Raw genomic sequence first — 19,516 nt, forward strand, 5'->3', positions numbered from 1 at the left:
CAGACAGCAGTGCAATGAACATCTCTACTTATCAGATGTTTTGCTTCTGTATAATTATTTCCTTATATTAAATTTCTAGGAATCAGATTGCTGGGTCAAAGAGTTTATCACAGTGATTACTTTTAAAGAAATTCCTTGAACCTTTGCCCTTGAAGAAAATGTGATGGCATGGAAAACAAATACTAGTTGCTATAAAAGAGATGATCAAGAAGAGAAATCATGGCTTTATTTGATAACAATAGTTTAGTAAAACCCCATTTTATTCATAAAACTGGGTAGGTAGACCTTATACAAAGAGCCTGGGTTCCATTCAACTGATTTAAGCCAATAAGTATTTCCCAGTCTGCTCTATGCTTGTTCCATGCTAGGTGTTAAGCAGAGTATGGAAGGGTATGAAGTGGCCTTTGTCCTTAAAGAGTCAAAATCTATGTAAGAAGGTAAGATATGAAGGTAGTATGAGACTATAGAATCAGGGGCCAAATTACATTTCTTTTCATCCGAAATCTATGGTACAGACACCAAATATTAGGCATAGTCAGCTGGCAATCAAGAGACAATATTCAGTTTCTGGTGAAGAAAAAAGTGTGTGGGGGAGAGACGGGCAATGATACAGATGAACTTGTATACAAAACAGAAATAGACCCACAGACATAGAAAAACTTACGGTTACCAAAGGGGAAGGGGGGATATGATAAATTAGGAAGATGGGATTAACATATACTCACTACTATATATAAAACAGATAACCAACAAGGACCTACTATATAGCACAGGGAACTCTACTCAATATTTTGTAATAACCTATAAGGGAAAAGAATCTGAAAAAGAATATATATATATATATATATATATATCTGAATCTCTGTGTTGTACACCTGAAACTAACACAACATTGTAAATCAACTATACTTCAATAAAAAATTAGTTCATTGATTAAATATATGAAGGGATAAAAAGAGAAAAGTGCGTGACCATCCAATTGATAACTAAATTCAGCTCCACTTTTTTTCTCAGAATCTAACATTTTATAATTGTTTTCAATACACCTCAAACCAGCAGGCCAGACCTGCATTTGAATATCAGCCACAGAAAATATTTGCTCTTGCTAAAACACATTCTTATCCCTGCCAGTTAAGATAAAAGCACTCAGACTTCAACTGTGGGCTTTAGCCAAGGGGGCCCAAAAGGGGTGCTGAGGAGTGGAGATGGCTTTGGTGGAGAACTGGGGGTGTGTGTGTCTGTTTAGGAAGGGCCCCTGCTAGCTGAAATAACAAAATCATCTCTATCTCGCCTGTTTTTAGGGAACAATGCGAACGTGCCTGAAACAACAAAAATCTCCCACCACCACTCTGCTGTCCTCTCTCTTTTGTCTCAGTGTCGAAGGAAAGGGGTCCAACTGCCTCTCCTCTCTGAGATGAGCAATATCACTGATTTCCAGGAAGCCAAACCTGAAATAGAAGCAGAGGCTTTTCTAGTCATTGAGGAAGACTTCCCAATCACTGTAAACCCTTTCCGTAGGGGGAAGCCCCATATAAAGGGTTTTACGGTCTTTGAAAATGGCCTGCCAAACACCATTCTTGTGCCTTATCCAGCAGTTATCAAACTGCCTACTATGTACAGATCCTCTCAAACTGACAGGTACCAGATGCCCCCAGAAGGCTTAAGCCTCTGCAATGTCCAGAGAAGGAGCTGCTTTGCCCAAACAGGTCCCGAAGCAGACAAGTGAAACTGTCTTCCTTATATGGTGAAAAGTGCCCTGTCGCTTTAAGGCCAAGAGACTTGGCTGCAGATGGTCCCTGGGAAGTTCGCGGGCGGCCCCATCCTGTGTCTGAGCCTCGCAGCTGTGCAGGTGAGTTCCCAAACCTTCTTTCCCCAATTTGCCCCCTGCAGTCTCTCTCCTGGCGTGGCTGTTACAGAGGGCTAGAGAAATTCAGGGTCAGTAGAGATGGTGTGGTTTGGAGAAGTTTGAGTTGAAGGGAAGAAACAAGGTTACTAGGGAAATGTGCAGTGATGCAGCCAGTGAGGAGGCTTCTAACTTCCAGTGGGGAGGAAACATCCAGGTTACCAGAGGCCCTGAGGCTTTTCGGGACAGGGCAGGGGAAACAAATTCAGCCGTGGAAGAGGGACAGAGGCTAGGTAAGACCCCACAGGGCTATGTTTGGAATTCTGAGCTATAGAACCTGGTCAGCTGCAAGTTTAAACCAGACATGGGTGGGAGGAAATAATGCTTCTGCAAATGCTGAAGGCTTTGCAGAGCTGCAGGGCTGACTGCAGAAGAGAAAGTGGATGCGAATGTTTGCAGCATCTACTGGAATGGAAGGCTGCAGCCTTAACCCTTCGTTCAACCTGGCTGATTAGCAAGTAGGGTTTGACAGCACAGAGCACAGGGTGAGGGTGGGGACGCCTGCGTGGAGTATTGTGGTGGAAGACTAAAATAAATGGATAAGACTGTGATCGTGGAACTGCATCTCTGGTATCCCCACAGTCCCACCTGCAGAGAAAAGAGATTTTTCTAAGCTCAGAAATTCTGTGTCATCCACAAGCAAAGAACTGGAAGAAGAAGTCTCATTTAAGCTGATTACTGCTCTGTCATTTACTAATTCAGTTTCCTGACTTATTTTATCCTGTGGCCTGGAGCCTCCTAAAATATTAATTTGGAATTAACGAATAGAACTTTTTAAAGGCTAAAGATGCGCTAGCAAAGCCCTTTGACTGAGCCCACTCATCAGCTACAACCAAAATAGAAGTCCACCCAGGAATTTGAAAAGAGAGATGCCAGATTATAGGACTGGGCTTGTTTTCCCTCTTGGTTGAGTCTAGGGCCATTCATCATTCAGAGGCCAGTGGTTTCTCTACAGTTGTTGTGTGGGGAGTGAACACGGAGGCTGGATTAAAATTCCTTACATACCCCATGCCTTTAAAAAATATTCATTCATCTGGGTAGTCACTGAAGAATTCGTTTTATTATTAACTAACAAGTGCTCTATCTACTTGTTTTCTAAAGACAGAATGTTCATGAAAAAAGATTTGTTTTATCAACAGGGATTTGTTAGTGCAAGGGTTCCCCTTTTCTCACTTCTGATGGCTGGGCCAAGTGGGGATTATAGCTTGCTGAATAGGAAGATCTGTTCTTGACTCTAAAAACAGCGAAGGGCTCTACTTGGGCCTTACCCATTCAGAAACGCGGATGTTCTGAGCAAAAAGTTAACTTTTGAGTTCATAATTTGGAAGAGAGCAGGGTGCGTGGGTATAATTTTGCTTCCTTTGTTTCAAGTTAAATCCAGAAAGTGGTGTCAAATATACTGCTTTCAAATATGAATGCTGCCAAGAAAAATAAAATCCAATCCCCAAAGCTGGAAAATCTCTAAAAGTAACAGACTGTGACCTTTTATAAGCTAAATCAAAGTGTTTAAAAGGAAAAAGGATGTGGCTTCCTGAACATTTCACATAGTGACCCTCAATCACATACTGACTGCACAACATCTCTTAAGCTATTTATTTTATCTGTGCATCGGTTTCCTCACCGTTAAACTGTGCATTGTTGGGAGGGACTTTCCAATGAAGTGGAAAGATCCATTGGAACTGGAATTGAGCAAATCTGGGTTAAATTTCCAGTCCCTTCATTTATTCCATAACCTTAGACAAGTTACACAGCCAGTCTGAACCTCGGTTTCCTTATTTGTAAAGAGAGTAAATAATTAACAATGTCATTAGAATTAGAGGAACCTACCAGTACACAGGTTCAGGCCTGCGTGTCCTTGGACTTGGAGAGCAGGATGTCCTGCTCACAAGCAGGAACCTTTGTATCTTGCATGAAAAATGGACGACCTAAAAATGGGTGATGTTGGGACTTCCCTGGTGGCGCAGTGGTTAAGAATCCGCCTACCAATGCAGGGGACACGGGTTCAAGCCCTGGCCCGGGAAGATCCCACATGCCGCGTAGCAACGAAGCCCATGGGCCACAACTACTGAGCCTGTGCTCTGGAGCCCGCTAGCCACAACTACTGAAGCCCGCATGCCACAACTACTGAAGCCCGCATGCCACAACTACTGAAGCCCGCATGCCACAACTACTGAAGCCCGCGCACCTAGATCCCATGCTCCGCAACAAAAGGAACCACGGCAAAGAGAAGCCTGCGCACCACAACAAAGAGTAGCCCCTGCTCGCCACAACTAGAGAAAGCCCGCACACAGCAACGAAGACCCAACGCAGCCAAAAATAAATGAATAAAAATAAATAAATTTTTTTTAAAAAAAAACAAAATAAAAAATAAAAAAATAAAAATGGGTGATGTTGAGAAGGGCAAGAAGATTTTAGTTCAGAAGCAGGCCTAGTGCCATACCATGGAAAAGAGAGGCAAGCACAAGACTGGGCCAAATCTCCATGGTCTGTTTGGGCAAAAGACAGGTCAGGCCCCTGGATTTTCTTACACAGATGCCAGCAAGAACAAAGGCATCTCATGGGGAGAGGAGACACTGATGAGGTATATGGAGAATCCCAAGAATTACATCCCTGGAACAAAAATGATTTTCACAGGCATTAGAAGGGGCTGACTTGATAGCTTATCTCAAAAAAGCTGCTAATGAGTAATAGTTGGCCATTGCCTTATTACAAAACAGAAGTGTCTCATGACTTTTTTTTTTTATGTGTACCATATTTGAATCGGCCTCATACACCAGACTTCCAATCATGAATGGCTGGTAAGATATTTCTTTTGGACGGCCCTGATTTATATAGATTGACTCCTAATTAAATTAATATGATCAGCTTTTTGAATTTTGACACTAATTCCAGCTCAGCAAGTGCTATCCCTGTTTTCCCCTTCTAAAGATATGATTGGACTTGATGTTCAACTCTTCACAGAGATGGTGAACGCCATCTCAAAACCTACAGGAAATTGGTTTTATATTTAAATTTATATAACTGGTTATATTAATATATTTAAATACAGAGGATATCCCTTCACTGTCTCATAGAACAGTAAGACTCACCTGCATTTCACGTTGTGTTCATTAGCCTGCTAAAGGCAAGGGCTGAAGATAAGCTGGCAATGTCCACTTTATCTTTTTGGTCTTAACTATGCCAATTAAGTTAAAATTCCCTGTATCTAAAATGTTGTCTTTTACTTAATGAAAGGCATTTTAGTGTGGTTTATGTATAATATCAAATAAAGAATATTTAATACTTCTCACATTTCATAGGTGATCTATAAGATCAAATGCTTTTAAAATTTAGCATCTCAAGCTATCGCAGCAAACTTTGCTTATGAATTCTTTACCAAGTCAAACTAAGTTATAATTCAGGATTGTCTTTTAAACAGCTATTCAAAAACACATGCAACTGTAGAATTACCATATATGCATGATTGGCAATGGTGCTTTTGCCAACTCGTTAGAAAGATTAGAGGAGATATACCATCAGCACAAATTTGTAAATTATGTGATCCTAAGGCTGGAGATAATTAAAAACAAAGTCACGGATCAAAAATAAATAAACAAATAAATAAAGAAGAAAAATTATTAAAGGAACTTTAGAATCCAGTAGAGTCTCCATAAATATTATTTTACAGTTCCTTCTTTTTCTTTATGACTTAGGAAACTATATTGTTCCTTGGGGGAGGAAATGAGTTTTGAGAGTGGAAACCAGCTCTGTAGCACAACTTTAGAACCACTGCTAGTTCACCCCCTTCTCCCCACCCTCCTTCAAAAAAGGATGCCCAACTCCCTTGGAAATCCATTCCTAGTTATTAACCAGGCTCATTGATCAGAAGTCCTTCTTAAAGCAAACCCACTTCTACCTATTTTGTGTTCAGAAATACAAAGAATTGTTGGTTTTCTTCCTATGGTATAGTTATTCCATATGCGTGAAGAACAATAGTAAGCCACCTCAGAATCTCAATAAAGGTGGGCTATCTAAAAGCAAGTTTGAACAGCATTTTTAAAGGAACTTTTTTTTGTTGTTATTAGAAGCCACCTCTTACAAGTGGTTCAATAATAAATAATTGCTACCTTTCTGTAAAATCTCCTAACATGTTCACACAGCTATCTTTAAGAACGTGGTTAGTGCTACTCAGAATTTTCATCGTTCACTTCAGGCCACTGTAAGAGCAGGGTTGCCATACCTGCAACGGGGCTATGTGTAGGACACATTTTTAATCTGGAAACATTCTCTCCACCAGCTTAGAAAGGTGGTGATAAATTTCAGCAGCAGAAACATTCCATTGGAAGCACAAATCGCAGCACATGCATCAGCTGGGAGTTGAGAGCTGTCAATGACAATGACAGCTGTCAATGACAATGACCTAAGGGTATGTCACCCCTGTAGCCAATCTTCTAGTGGTGGATTAACACCGCCTCTGTCAGGAGACTGGTGTTTAGGATCCACACTTGGCCACTTAAAGTAGCTGTGGGACCTGGCTTAGTTCCTTTACGTGTCTGAGTCTCAGTTCTGTGGTCTGCCTCATGGGAATGATAACAGTTCCCACGTATGTGGTTATGGGAAAGACAGGAGAATTGGCAGTGCCGAGCTCAGTAATTATGTTGGATCCAAATACCTGATGGTCTCTAATAAGGCCCTTGTTCTTTACTAATAAGACACTGGCCATAGACCTTGTCTACACCCTTTAGACCAATCTGCAAGTATGAGTATGTGTCCAAGAATGTGTGACTTAAACTTTTAATAAAAGTTAAGTTTCAAGTTAGATGGAAGCAAAGAAAAGTAGGGGCTGAGGCCATTCTACATCGTGCTGCAGGGGTTAACTTTGGAAACAGGTTTAAAATCTGCTGGGTCACATAGGGCTTTGGATTGATTACATTCTTTAAAAATATTTTATAATTTTTGACCCCATGAGAGGTACTTCTGTGTCTGGTACACTGGAAGAAAGAGTCGGAATGGGGGAACACGATGGTCTAGACTGAGCACGTAGAGTAGAGAAATCCTGGTGGAGCTGAATCTCTTGACACATCTTTGATGCCCCCTCCTCCCCACTGCCCCCATGCACGTTGAGCTTGTCAGATGCAATTCTTTCATGAATTCATCAAGCTGGGGAAGCTTGAGAAAGTGTCTAGATCGGCTTCTTGCCTTCAGTCAAAGCTGCTCTTGAAACAACCAAGAACAAGGGCCACCTACCTCTGCTCAGGGAAGGAGCCTTTCAAGTTCCATCTGTTGTCTACCTGCACTGGGGCTGCATTTGGGAAGTTATCCTTATGCCTTGTGCTACAAGCCCATTTTCTCCTAGCGAGCTCTGGGTCTGTCCTTTGTTGCAGCAAACTGCTATCCTGCCTGTGGAAGCGGCCACTAGGGTGGGGCATGCTCATGGTCACAGCCTCTGCGAGGGGCGGCACTTCTTGCTTCCTCTCTGATTAATCACCAGGTGAGCAGACACGCTTCTGCCTTGACTTTATCACATCTATTCCCCCTCCACCTTCCCTCTCCCTACTGCAGTGCTTCCCAAACTAGAGAGAGCGTGCATCAGGAAGGCTTGTTAACACACACAATGCTGGGACCCATCCCCAGTGTTCTGATCTGTAAGTCTGTGCTGGGGCCTGAGTATTTGCAAGTTGTAATAAGCTCACAGGTGGTCTCGGAACCACACTTTGGGAACCACTCATCCAACACTCAGTCTCACTCTAGTGTTTCCAGTAACTTGCACCGCCTCCTACATACCAAGATAATACCTCCTCTCTGTTCTTGGGGACAGGGATGGGGGTGTGAAATAGAGCCTTCTCCTTACCACTGTTCTGTGAGACTATTCAGTGAATTCTGATTGTAACAAGCATGGTACTAAATACTTTACAGACATTATTTGCTCTTTCCCAATAACCCTACAAGTTTGATGTTATGAAACAAACAGAAAGAGTGTGAGAAACCAAGATCTCACCAGTGACAAAGAGCAGATATGGTATTCAAACTCAGACTGATCTGGAAAGATTTCCTCTTTCCACTATTCCAGGTCTGGCACATAGATGTTTAACTTGTATGTCAACTCCGGTTCACTGGCAGCTGCTGCCTGGAGCACTGTGTGGAGAGTCCCAGGTGGAATGGGTTCTCAGCAAGAGGAAGGACTAGGATTGGTGAGCTGTACCTGCCGAGATGCAGGAGTGGAGAATAAGAACCCAGGTGCTGTGTATTTGCCATCCCCACACGATGCCTTGTTCGTGAATCAATTTTGTCAGCTACTAAAATCAGAGAGATGGGTATTCAAATTTGTTCCACAGAGAACAGTAAAACTTATTTCCTTTTTCATCCCCTTCTCTAAAGGGTGAATCTAAATTTATTTTATTTATTTATTTATTTAATTTATTTATTTATTGGCTGCGTTGAGTCTTCGTTGCTGCGCGCAGGCTTTCTCTAGTTGCGGCGAGCGGGGGCTACTCTTTGTTGCGGTGTGCAGGCTTCTCGTTGCGGTGGCTTCTCTTGTTGCGGAGCACGGGCTGTAGGCGCGTGGGCTTCAGTAGTTATGGCACGCGGGCTCAGTAGTTGTAGCTCGTGGGCTGTAGAGCAGAGGCTCAGTAGTTGTGGCGCACTGGCTTAGTTGCTCCGTGGTATGTGGGATCTTCCCAGACCAGGGATGGAACCTGTGTCCCTTGCATTGGCAGGCGGATTCTTAACCACTGCACCACCAGGGAAGCCCCTGAATCTAAATTTTTGAGGCTAGATTTGAAAAGGTATAATAACTTGTAAAGTAAAATGAAATGCAACTAGTATATAGATAGTGGACATTTAGCCTTAAGGTGACAGGGACGAGAGAATTTATTAATTATGTATGTCTCTGTATGTTATATGTCTTTCAGTGTGACCTAATAGATCACCTTATACTGAAATAATCCACTGTGACTTAATAAGGAGGCAATGACATTTCTGGTTTTGTTTCTCCCTCCATCACTAATATTCAGTGTGAAATTTGTTATTTTTAGTGTCTTAGTGCTTTATCTAAAAAAATGAGTTTCATAATGCTTTTCTGCTTCTTCCTAATATGTATTATGTACATGATTAAATGAAAAAATAACTTTATGGCATCTATTATTCAATCAACAAATATTTATAAAAATTTATCCCCAGGCTCTGGGGATATAGCAACAAACGAACAGACTGCTCTCATGGAACTTACATTCTGGAGAAGGGAGACAGACAATATACAAGTAAACAAAGAAGAAAATTGTGTATTGTGATAAGTATACATAGTGAGAGTGACTCTGTGTGTATGCGTGTATGTGTGTATGTATTGCTATTTTAGATGGGGTGGTCCAGGGAAGGGCTTTCTGAGGTGGTGACATTTAAGCTAAGACTTGAATGTGGAAAAGGAGCCAGACTGGGTAGTCTGGGAGTGCTTCTTTTCCAGGCAGAGAAAAAAAACCCATGCAAAGATCCTGAGGTTGAAGGTAGGTAAGGGCCAGATCAAGGAGGCTAGTAGGGATTTTCAGCCTGGGGTGATGCAACCCTCCTTCCCCTACCTAGGTGGTGTTTGAAGATGTGCAGCTGGTGATTTGGGTGCAAAATATGGAGTTGAGGACAGAGCACTATTGGCTTTTGTGGGCAGGACCAGGGATGCTAAACATCTTGTACTGCTTTGGATGGAGGCACATGAGAAGACTCGTGCTGCTCATACTGTCCTGAAGATATTGTCTCTGTTGAGAAATCCTGAAGAATCTCCAAGGCCAGGGTAAGAAGTTTGAATTTTATCCTGTGTGCAGTGAGAAGCTCTTGGAGAGTTGTAAGCTTTAAAAGATGATCTTTAAAAGATCATTTTGGCTACTGAGTGGAGAGTGAACTGTAAGAGACAAGGGTAAAAGCAGGGAAATTCAACAGGCAGCTATTTCAGTAATCCAGAGTAGAGACGATGGTGGCCTGGGCAGGGGGGTCATGGTGAAGGTTTTGAGAAGTATTTCTACCTTCAAGAAGAAGACTGCTTAAATAAATATAAAATGCCATTTCTCATGACACCCTATGTTATCATTTGTTTCCCTTTAAAGATTTTACAGTTTCGGAATCCACTGGTTTCCTCTGCAGCCGTTTAAGAGAATCTTTGCAGCACCGAATTACAGACCTCGCTCTTTCAAATGCAAGTCCTTATCCTCTTTCTCTTGAACCTCACAGATCTGTGTGCATTTCAAGTTGTTCATAGCTCGGGAAGGTAATCTATTTGATTTGGGCTTGTAAAAAGAGAGAAAATTACATGCACTTCTTGAATAACAATATGTGATTTCTCTCTCTGAAGAGTCAATAGGAATTAGCCTACATATATCATTTTAGGAAACCGGTTCCTAATCACATGAATAACGGGGACCAAGTCCACATTTTTTCTGCTGAAAGAGGAACATGAAGTGAACATCAAAATCTCTTGAAGAAATCGCAGGCGTCTCAGTACTAATTTTACTCAGGCATTAAAGCCTTGCCAATAGTTTTCAGGTGCATCAGCTACTCCCCAACAAAGGCAATTCAGCTTCCACAATTTCAGAGAATCCTCCTCGCTGCTATCTTCCTCTCTCTCGTCGTAGCCATCTCTTCTTCCTGTCCCCCCACGGAAGTGCCCCTACACTGTCCTCGGAGTGTCCCTGCCAATGCAGAGATCCACAAAGCAACAATGTGGGAAGCTGTTAGCTCACCTGCAGAAGAACCCACTTCTCAGACTCCTGGGGGGAGAAGCCTCCTGGCCCCCAGGCTGAGCTGCGGGGGTGGCAGGAGACGAAGAGAGAGGAGACAGCTGGCTTCAGGCCACCACGGACGGGTGAATGGTCCCACTGAGTGTGGAAGCCAAGAGGTGGGTCTTCCCACCAGAACCTTGCGTCCTGAGAGCAGAGGGGGGGTAGTCACCAGAGAAACGCCGGGGACTGGATGCAGGCAGGCGAAACAACACACCACAGCCTCCAGCTAGAGCTGGTGGAGCCAGGTACACACCCAGTAACGTCCCGCCTTCCAATTTCTAGATAAAGCTGAAGAAGAGACACAGAAAGTGGATAGGACCATCCCCCCCAAGACAAATTATTGAAACCCATCACCTAATCTACATAAGCCAAGCTCCCAGGAATTAAAAAAGCAAGTGGTCTCACTGAACTGTAAAAACCAAGGAAGAGGAAGCTCTGCCTTCACCTCTGGGCACAGGTGTGGTCCAGCAAGAGGTGGGCCACCTCACTGCTGACCGCAAAGGGGGAAACCAGGACCACGTATTGGAAGGGAAGGAGCAAACGTTTCGCATTAGCAGATCCAGCTACCAACTAGCCATGTGAATTTGGACAAGGTCACCTTCTTGGGCTTCCAAAATAGAGTTGATCAAAAGCTCTTTCAGACTCTGATGTGCTTTGAGGCTGTAATTCATAATTCAGCTCAAGGTCTTCATGGCTCTCCTAAAGCCTCTTGCAAAGCAAACCTCCAGCTCACCCAACTCCTATTTCTCTCTCTGTCTGAATTAATAACTGTCCTCATGCTGCCCCCGTTGGGTCCTGAGAACGCTCCTGTTAGGACACCTAGAACACCACTGCTTTTCTTTCTTTCTTTCTTTGCATCTCTCTCTCTCCACTAGCTCTTCAATGCCCCGCCCTCAAAGGGAGGTACCAATGTCAGGTTTTTTCTTTGAATCTCCAGGGTTTAACGCTGTACCTGACACTCACTTACTAGATGTTCAATAAATGTCTGTTGTTGAATGAATGGAAAGGGAGGATATAAAAATAGAGAAGAACGAGCCCGAGCCAATTCAAAGCTCAAGAGCCAGCTTTTGCTAAAAGCCATATATTCTGCCCATAAGATCTTGGACTTCTTGGAATTAAAAAGAGAGAAGAGGGAATTTTAGAAATTATAGCAATAATTTTCAGACCTCACAGTTTCTAATACCCTATGTCTCCACTGAGATATGCCAATTTCACAGGATTTTAGAAATACTAGAGTTTTACCTAGCCTTTATGGAATGTCTTATATTTGTAAAAACCTAGTATAAAATTGCTGAGTAGGAATTTCCAGATCCCTTACTTCCTGACTTCATGCCTCTTTAAGCTGTTCTCGGGGAGAAAAAAAAAATCAGAAAGTTTAAAACTGACTACGTCTTGTCTTCATAAACTTTGATCCTTTCACTTATTTAAAATTCATAACCACGCTGGCCTAATAATTAGAATTGCTAAAGTACGTAGGGAAGGCCATGAGGGATGAACCCCCTGGTCTGTCTAGCCAGGTCACCAGAAATGGTGAACCCTTGCTGGTATGGTGCTGGGAGGAAAAGAGGGGGCTGAGGCTGCCAGCAGAGGTGGCCCAGAGCATGACAGACCCAAGCTGGTCCAGTTCCAGGAGTTTGGATTTGAGGGGACTGAGATCCGGTGCAGCGTCAAAACTTTTGGGCAGCGGCCAACTGTTTGATGAGCTTTGGCCTCATCAGGGAGGACCACGCACGAGTGATTCCAGACTCAGGAAAGGGGTCAAAAGGAAAAGGGAAACACAGTTGACTGTGCCTCTTCCTTGTACCAGGCCTGCTGCTGAACGGATGCTTCCGCAGGGCGGGGGCAGGGAGATGCTGTCCCCAGAAGTGTGGGTTCGCCAGTGGTGTCCCCGAGGGATACTGAATGAGGGTTTCTTCCAGAATGTTGCCCACAAGCAAGAACAAAGTACGTCTCCAACTTCAGTGTGGTGATGTGCGATGTATGGTTCATCCATCCATTTGTCTAAGCAATCTGAGTAGCCAATGTCATGAACTCAATTATTTTTAGTTTTTCTGTTCACTGTGTAAAGAAGTGAGTCCCTTTGGCCCTCATGAGTGCTGTCCTGAGACCGGAGAAAAGCATACCATGAGACCATGATACGACCAGAGGTGTAATGACAATAATAAACCTTATTTGAACCAAAAAGAGCAGGGTTTTGGTAGGCTCCCAGGGGTCTTATCTAAGGGGTGCACAAGGGGAAGGCCCTGGGAGGTGGGAGAGACTATTTATCACAGGGCTGCCGGAGGAGTTATATCAGGAGCTCACATTTGCTGTGACTCTGCAGGCTGTTATCTAGGGCATGTGCTTGATAACATGAGGGGCTGGCATCAGTTTAAGTACCCCACAGGCCTCTTGGCCAAACACATTGGATGCTGAAGCAGCAATACCATGGAGTAGCTTAGCTAAACTCTCGACCATACCTTATTGTAAAACTTTAAGGAAAGGCAAGGGGTTAAGCTAAATTTTAGGATAATGTTGAGGAGTCAGAAGGAGAAACAGAGGGAGAAATGTGATTAGGGCGAGACACCCAGAGGGCTTCAAAGGTACCAGAATAATCTGACTTTAAATGGAGAGGTGAGAAATGCTGGTGTTCATTTGATCATTATTCTTTAAACTGTGCATTTATGTTTTTATACCCTGATTTGTATGTATGACATATTTTAAAATAAAAGGCATTTAATTCCCTCCCAAAAACTAAAGACCCAGAGCCTGAATGAAAGCAACTGATCAAGAACTAAAAAAAGTTGCCAAAATAAGGCCACTAAGACATTAAGTGAAAATTTAATCTCTTTCTCTCTCTCTCTTTCTCTCTCTCTCTCTGCCTTCACTGGTAAAATTTTTGCTGACTGGAAAAATCTCTGTGGGAGTGAGAAGCATTAGAACTTATCTATGAATTACATTTGAGGGAAAATACTTTTTCCCCTCCCTTCCCATCCTGCTTGTCAGGGCAGGATTGATTCAGCACACGTTCTTTTCCAAAGTTGAAAGGTTAAAAATAATGCCCACCCTCTGGAAGCCATTGGACAGAAGCCGGCTTGACGTCAGAATGTGTTCAGCTGGGCTGTCCCGCTGTCCTGCCCTCGGCGGCTGCCTTTCCCTGGGTTTGTCCGAGGCTCTCCATTATGCTCTGTGCACCAGCTCAATACTTCTTATTTTGCTTCACTCTTTACATGCCTTGAATAGCTCTTTTATTTTTTTTGCTGAGCCCTGGCTTAGCCAAATTCCTTATATTTGGTTTCTTTGATCTTTCTGATCAAATTATTTTCTGTTCCACTCCTCTGAGCCCCTTCCAGTTCCCTCTATTTCTCAAGAAGCCAGGTGTTTAATAAAGAATCTGAATGAGGCTCAGGCAGAATCGGGTGTGTGCAGCTGCTTGCCCCCAGGTCACTTGCTGCTTTCTCCTTAAGCAACGAAGATGGTTTTCTAAAGGCATGTGACATTCCGGAGACACCACAGTGCCCTGCACATGGCAAGTGCTCAGTAATTACTGAGTGGAGGAACTAATCAGGATCTCTTTTAAATGAGCTAGCCTATATTCCAACTTACACTTAACCTGTTGCCCCATCCCACCCTCAGACCAGCTTTCTTTCTGCTCTCAGGTTTTCCTTTCCAGTCTAATAGTTATTTCATACCTTATTTCCTTGATGCTTTAGTTTACACATTTTTAAATTCAATTTTCTTTTGTTTCCTGCTCATATATTTAACCTCATTAGTTTCATTCATGTCGTAGGATTTTGCTAGTAACTTTGTTTACCAGATTAGCATTATTTCTAAATTATTGTTTTACCCATTTCTCTAAATAACTGAAAATCACGTTCATATTGTCTTATTAATTTCTCTTTATTAGAAAGTAGACTTTGCTTACATATTTATGACTTTTCAGTGTTTTTCTAATTGGCCACAGCGCAAAGTTCATCATATCTTATGATTCTGACACAGGTTTGGGTTAAGAGTAAAGATCATTGTCTTAAAATGATATGATGTCTGGGATTTGCTTCAAAATAATCTAGTAGAAGGATTATAGGTGAAACAAGATTACCGTGGGTTGATCGTTGGCCGAGCTGGGTGATGGATACATGGGGTTCATTGTACTATTCAATTATGTAAATGTTTGAAGTGTTTCCACAATAAAAAGTTTTTAAAAAAATAAAAATATAGATATATAAATAAAAGTTGATCCAATGGATTATCTTAAGATACACAGAGAGGGAATGCCCCCATCATTCTCCAACCTTCCCTGTCATTGTTACCTACTGGAAGTTCAGCCAATCCTCTGCATTCATTGTGAAGTTTAGCACTTGCTCCTCCCCTTCCTTTCTTTCCAAACTCTTGTTCTCACCTGGGAGATTTCCTTGTGCTGGTGTGTGGCTCTTCCAACACCTCACATCTGCAATGCTAATCGTCTGCACCTTCACGCCCTTTCAGCAGCCCACTATCCTATCCCTTGATTTAAATGGTTTCTTACATGATGCAAATCTCTATCTGCTTACTGTCTAGCACTTTGGCTAAGGCCTTCAGGTTATGTTTTGATACAGAATTTACTTTTTCTCAACATCAGTCAACACATAAAACACATGTATAATCCAGCCATTTCTGGCTTAAAATCTTTCAGGTCTCTCTCTGAACTTCAAATTCAAGTCCAGTAACCTTCACATCCAGTTCATGCTTTCCCACCATTTCCAGCCTCTTTCTCTACCATCCTCCAATATTCACTCTCTTTTCCAGTTATATTAAAGTGTCTCATTTGTGAGTAACAGATCATGCTTTCTTAACCTCTCTAAACTTTGACCATAGTGTTCTCTGAGATTCAGATGTCCTTCTGTCATTCGGCCTCCGGAGGACTTCAGCAACTTTTGTTTATACCTCAAGATTCAATTCAAGCATCACTCCTTTTGGAGGACTTCCCTGAGCTGTTCACATTGAGTTAAATGCCCCTGCCAATACTTTTTTCCATTACGCTCTTTGACTACACCCACCCTAATACTCTGAAACCCAACTGTAATCACTGATGTTCTTCTTTTCCTTTCTAGACTGTGAGCTGTTTGACCTCTTCCAACTCTTTCTTTCCAAAGCCCAATCCAGTGCCTGGCACAGGTATTTCAATGAATGACTAACTGAATGAACAGAGGAATGGAAAAATGAATGCTATTGTCTTCTTGAGGTAGCACCTCCCTACCCAAGGGCCTTCTCTAGAGGTCTGGGTCAATGCTCTTGGTCCTGGGCAGCCCCTTCAGGCTTTGCCTCCTAACTGCCTTCTTCAACCTACCTGACCCACCTGGTTCTAGCTGTAACCCAACTGTCCCTTTCTCTACTGAGTCCTTCATACTTGGTGCTCCATCTAGACAAGTGTTGCCCAAAGTGTGATACCCAATAATTTTTAGGTGATACTCAGACAAATGTATTTTGACAGTCTTGTATTTACATTCATATATCTGGCAGCAGAGAATGAGCACATAAAACCTGTAATTTCATAGAGAATATTGCTCAGGATGAGACAAATGTAGTAGTGCCATGGTAATCAACTTTACCTGGACCTCATAAATCAGGGGTGGGATGCTCAGGTATAATCATAAGTGTTCCAAGCCCTCAATAACTGAACCATTAGAAGCACAGACAGCCAGGACTCACACCAATAGGGAAGAACTCCCATTCACTGAATTCTCCAGGCACCTCTGTTTTATTCAGTGATATGTTGAAATATCACTTCCTGAAGTTGAGTATGTATATATACATTTAAATAATACAGATAAAACAGTAAATATCTTTTGAGCTATCTAAATATATCCTCATGGGAGTTCAGCTTTTTAGTGGGTTAATATAGAAACTGACAGATTTGTCTCATTGATGTAGATCCTCATCTTTGTCTGAAACTATCAATTAGGATTTCTAGCTATTTTGATCCAAAAGTTCCATTGTCATCAACAAGAAACTTATATTCAGCCATACATTTTATACATTTTGATTTATTATATTTTTCATTTTTCATTTCTAAAAGTTTAATAACTTTGTTTTTTATAGAATTTACTATATTTCATCAAATCTAATATACCACTGATAAGTAAAACACATCATTATTTCATGTGCTACTAAAATATGATGATGCCAATTACAATTGCAAGATGCCATTGATTCTAAGATACATCCAAATTTCAGAGGTGTTAAATTATTTTTAAAATTGATAAAATGTAGTTTGTGTACACTTCACTTCTATTTTAGCAGATAATACTTATATTCCATTTATCATAGTGATATAAAGCTTCCCCTTCGAATGAATTTAATTTAAAAACAATTCATTTAAAGAAAAATATTATGTAAATAGGAGTAGAGGTGGTATACAGTATGGCAAAATCCTGGCGGTGGTAGCCAAGTGACTGTGACTTGGACAGAAAACCTAGACCCAGATACTGCCCCTTGCCCTACCTGCCAGCTCAGGCCAACCCGACCACCCTCCAGCACTGTGCCCAGATCCACCTGAGGGAGAGCCTGGGTCCTCCACTGAGAATGGGAGAGGAGTTTGAGGTGATCCCTATGCTCAGGTTGAGGAATATGGCTATCATTCATTCAAGGTATTTTATGAGAGTGAAAAGAAATTCCTAGGAAGTAGACTCATTATAGGTACTGGAATAATGTGGACTTGCCTCTATTTAAATAACAGCATACTCGGAGGTTTCTGTTTTGTTTTCTTTTGAACCCAAGAAATAAGTAAGGAGGGGAAAAGGGCACTTTAGTCTCTGTTGCTTGGCAATTTATTCACTGATCATGGCTACCTAAACCCTAAACACTCAGTTTCAGTGATTATCAAACGAAAGAATGGTCAACTTAGTTCTTCATAATAGATTTATCAGTTGAGAATAACTATGAATAACTTGAAGCAAAATGTATTTCATTGAGAGAGTAGAGAAGTAGCTGATTTCCTTATTTCAGAATAGGAAAAGTGAAGAGAAATCACTTTAGAGGGAGGAGGGGAAAATGGTTAAGTTTCCATTGGGGAAACTCTATGCTTTGTGCAGCATCTACCTGGCTATTGCAGGAGATTTGTGTTCATCATGCTTCCAGCTCTCACTCTGTGCTAGATCCAACCCTTGGACTGCTGTGCACATTTCTCTGAGAGCTATGCACAGAAAGAACCCTATGATTTACTCAGTGCTTATTTTTGAAGGTTATTATGAATCATTAACCAGATGCAATAGTGCACGAGGTCACAAACCATATAGGCGCTACGGCTTGCCTGTTTTTGCAAACTTGATTTTGAAGTTTTTAATGTAGGTGTAATTGAGAAGATAAATTGAATACATATGCATATTCCAATAAAGGTATTCTTCCGAGTCAGCAAATAATCACATCATAGTAAGCATCAATGAACCCATTACAGTATAATAAAATGGGAAAGTCTTATAATAAAAGATTATTTATAGCCTATTGGTTATTAGTATAATTTTTAAAATGTAATCAGAAACAATTAGCAAAATTGATAATATTGGAGATGCAGCTGTTTCTACTCACTAGCACAAATAATACTAGCAATAATTCTATATAGTAATATCAATTGAAAGCTAAATCTCTTCCAAGTTCTTTGTTTATCCTTATGGGTGTTTTTGTTTATCAGATCATTGCTGCATATTTTATAAGAACTACTTCCTGGTATTCATAAAAGTTACTGACATCATACAGTAAATTTTGAAATTTATTCTAATTTTTGCAATTAGAATAAAATTTTAAGAATAATCCAGTCCTGTATCCTTTCTCCAAGCAGATGTAGTGGTCAGAAAGCCAAATATATTTAGAAAGTAGAATCACTGGGATTTGGTATCTTAGGTCAGGTTCCCTAGAAGCAGAGCCTGAGACAGGGATTTGGGTGCAGGTGGTTTATTAAGGGATAGGCCTGTAAGGAAGTGAGAGAAGCAGGATGGGACAGGAGAAATGTCAAGTAGGATGTGAATCAGATGGTCTTTCCATGGCCTGATGAAGGTGGAGGGATAAATTGCACTGTAGAGGATAGCTGTGAGCCTTCATAAGCCAATATTCACAGCAGCTGGGGGGTGGGTGTAGTGGCCAGGAACAGGGATCTGCTTGGAATACTAACAGCAGTAAATACATCATCTGGTGACTGGAGGCAAGGCCCAGGTGGGGAGGGACAAAGATGGCTCCCAGGTTTGTGGCTTGAACAAGTGAATAGATTCTTGTATATAACAGCAACACTCCCCTAATAGTACCAAAAATCTAAGATTATAGAATTGTGAAAAGATTCTTCATTTTACAAGTAAAGAAATTTTCCTTTAGCTTTTACTTTCTAGGTAAAAATAACAACTTCTTGACATATTTGCATAGGATCAGTTTTCCATTTAAAAATATATAAACTTTTAAAAAATGTTTGCTCTTTTAGAACTTTTCCATTTATTCTGCTTCCTGTTGAAAATAGATCCCAACCAGTTCTAGGACTCTAATAATTGAAGATTCACCTAGGTTCAATCCCAGTATTATGTTAGCTTTTAATGAAAAAGTAGTTATGTGTTGTTCTTATGTATTCATCCTCTACCCCAGAGGTCATCGAACTATGGTCTGTGGGCCACATCCAGCCTGCAGTTTCGTTTTGTATGGCCAGAGAACTAAGAGTTTTTACATTTTTAAAAGGTTACTTAGGAAAAAAAAAAGAATATTCAACATGACTGTATGACTCACAAAGTCAAAAACATTTACTACTTAGCCATTCACAAAAAACGTTTGCCGGCGCCTACTTCCCATTCATTAGGACCTCAAACTTTTTTCAGAAGTGTGCTGACTCAATCTATATTTTAAAGGAAAATTTGATATTCAGAAAGTTTAAATTAATAAG

The 19,516-nt window shown here is 41.4% G+C and overlaps 1 protein-coding gene and 1 long non-coding RNA gene across 2 annotated transcripts; both read left to right on the forward strand.

The window, feature by feature from the left end:
• Positions 1-1,772: 1,772 nt before the first annotated feature.
• LOC103002681 (uncharacterized) lies at positions 1,773-16,784 on the forward strand. Its single transcript, XR_451420.2, has 3 exons — positions 1,773-1,849; positions 9,458-9,662; positions 9,973-16,784. It is a non-coding gene; the product is annotated as an uncharacterized LOC103002681 (long non-coding RNA).
• LOC103002409 (cytochrome c-like) lies at positions 4,345-4,586 on the forward strand. Its single transcript, XM_028167703.2, has one exon. It carries the CDS (start codon positions 4,345-4,347, stop codon positions 4,552-4,554), a length of 210 nt encoding a protein of 69 aa, XP_028023504.1. The 3' UTR covers positions 4,555-4,586.
• Positions 16,785-19,516: the final 2,732 nt, after the last annotated feature.

This window comes from Balaenoptera acutorostrata, chromosome 4, assembly GCF_949987535.1.
Source record: "Balaenoptera acutorostrata chromosome 4, mBalAcu1.1, whole genome shotgun sequence".
Lineage (NCBI taxonomy): Eukaryota > Metazoa > Chordata > Mammalia > Artiodactyla > Balaenopteridae > Balaenoptera > Balaenoptera acutorostrata.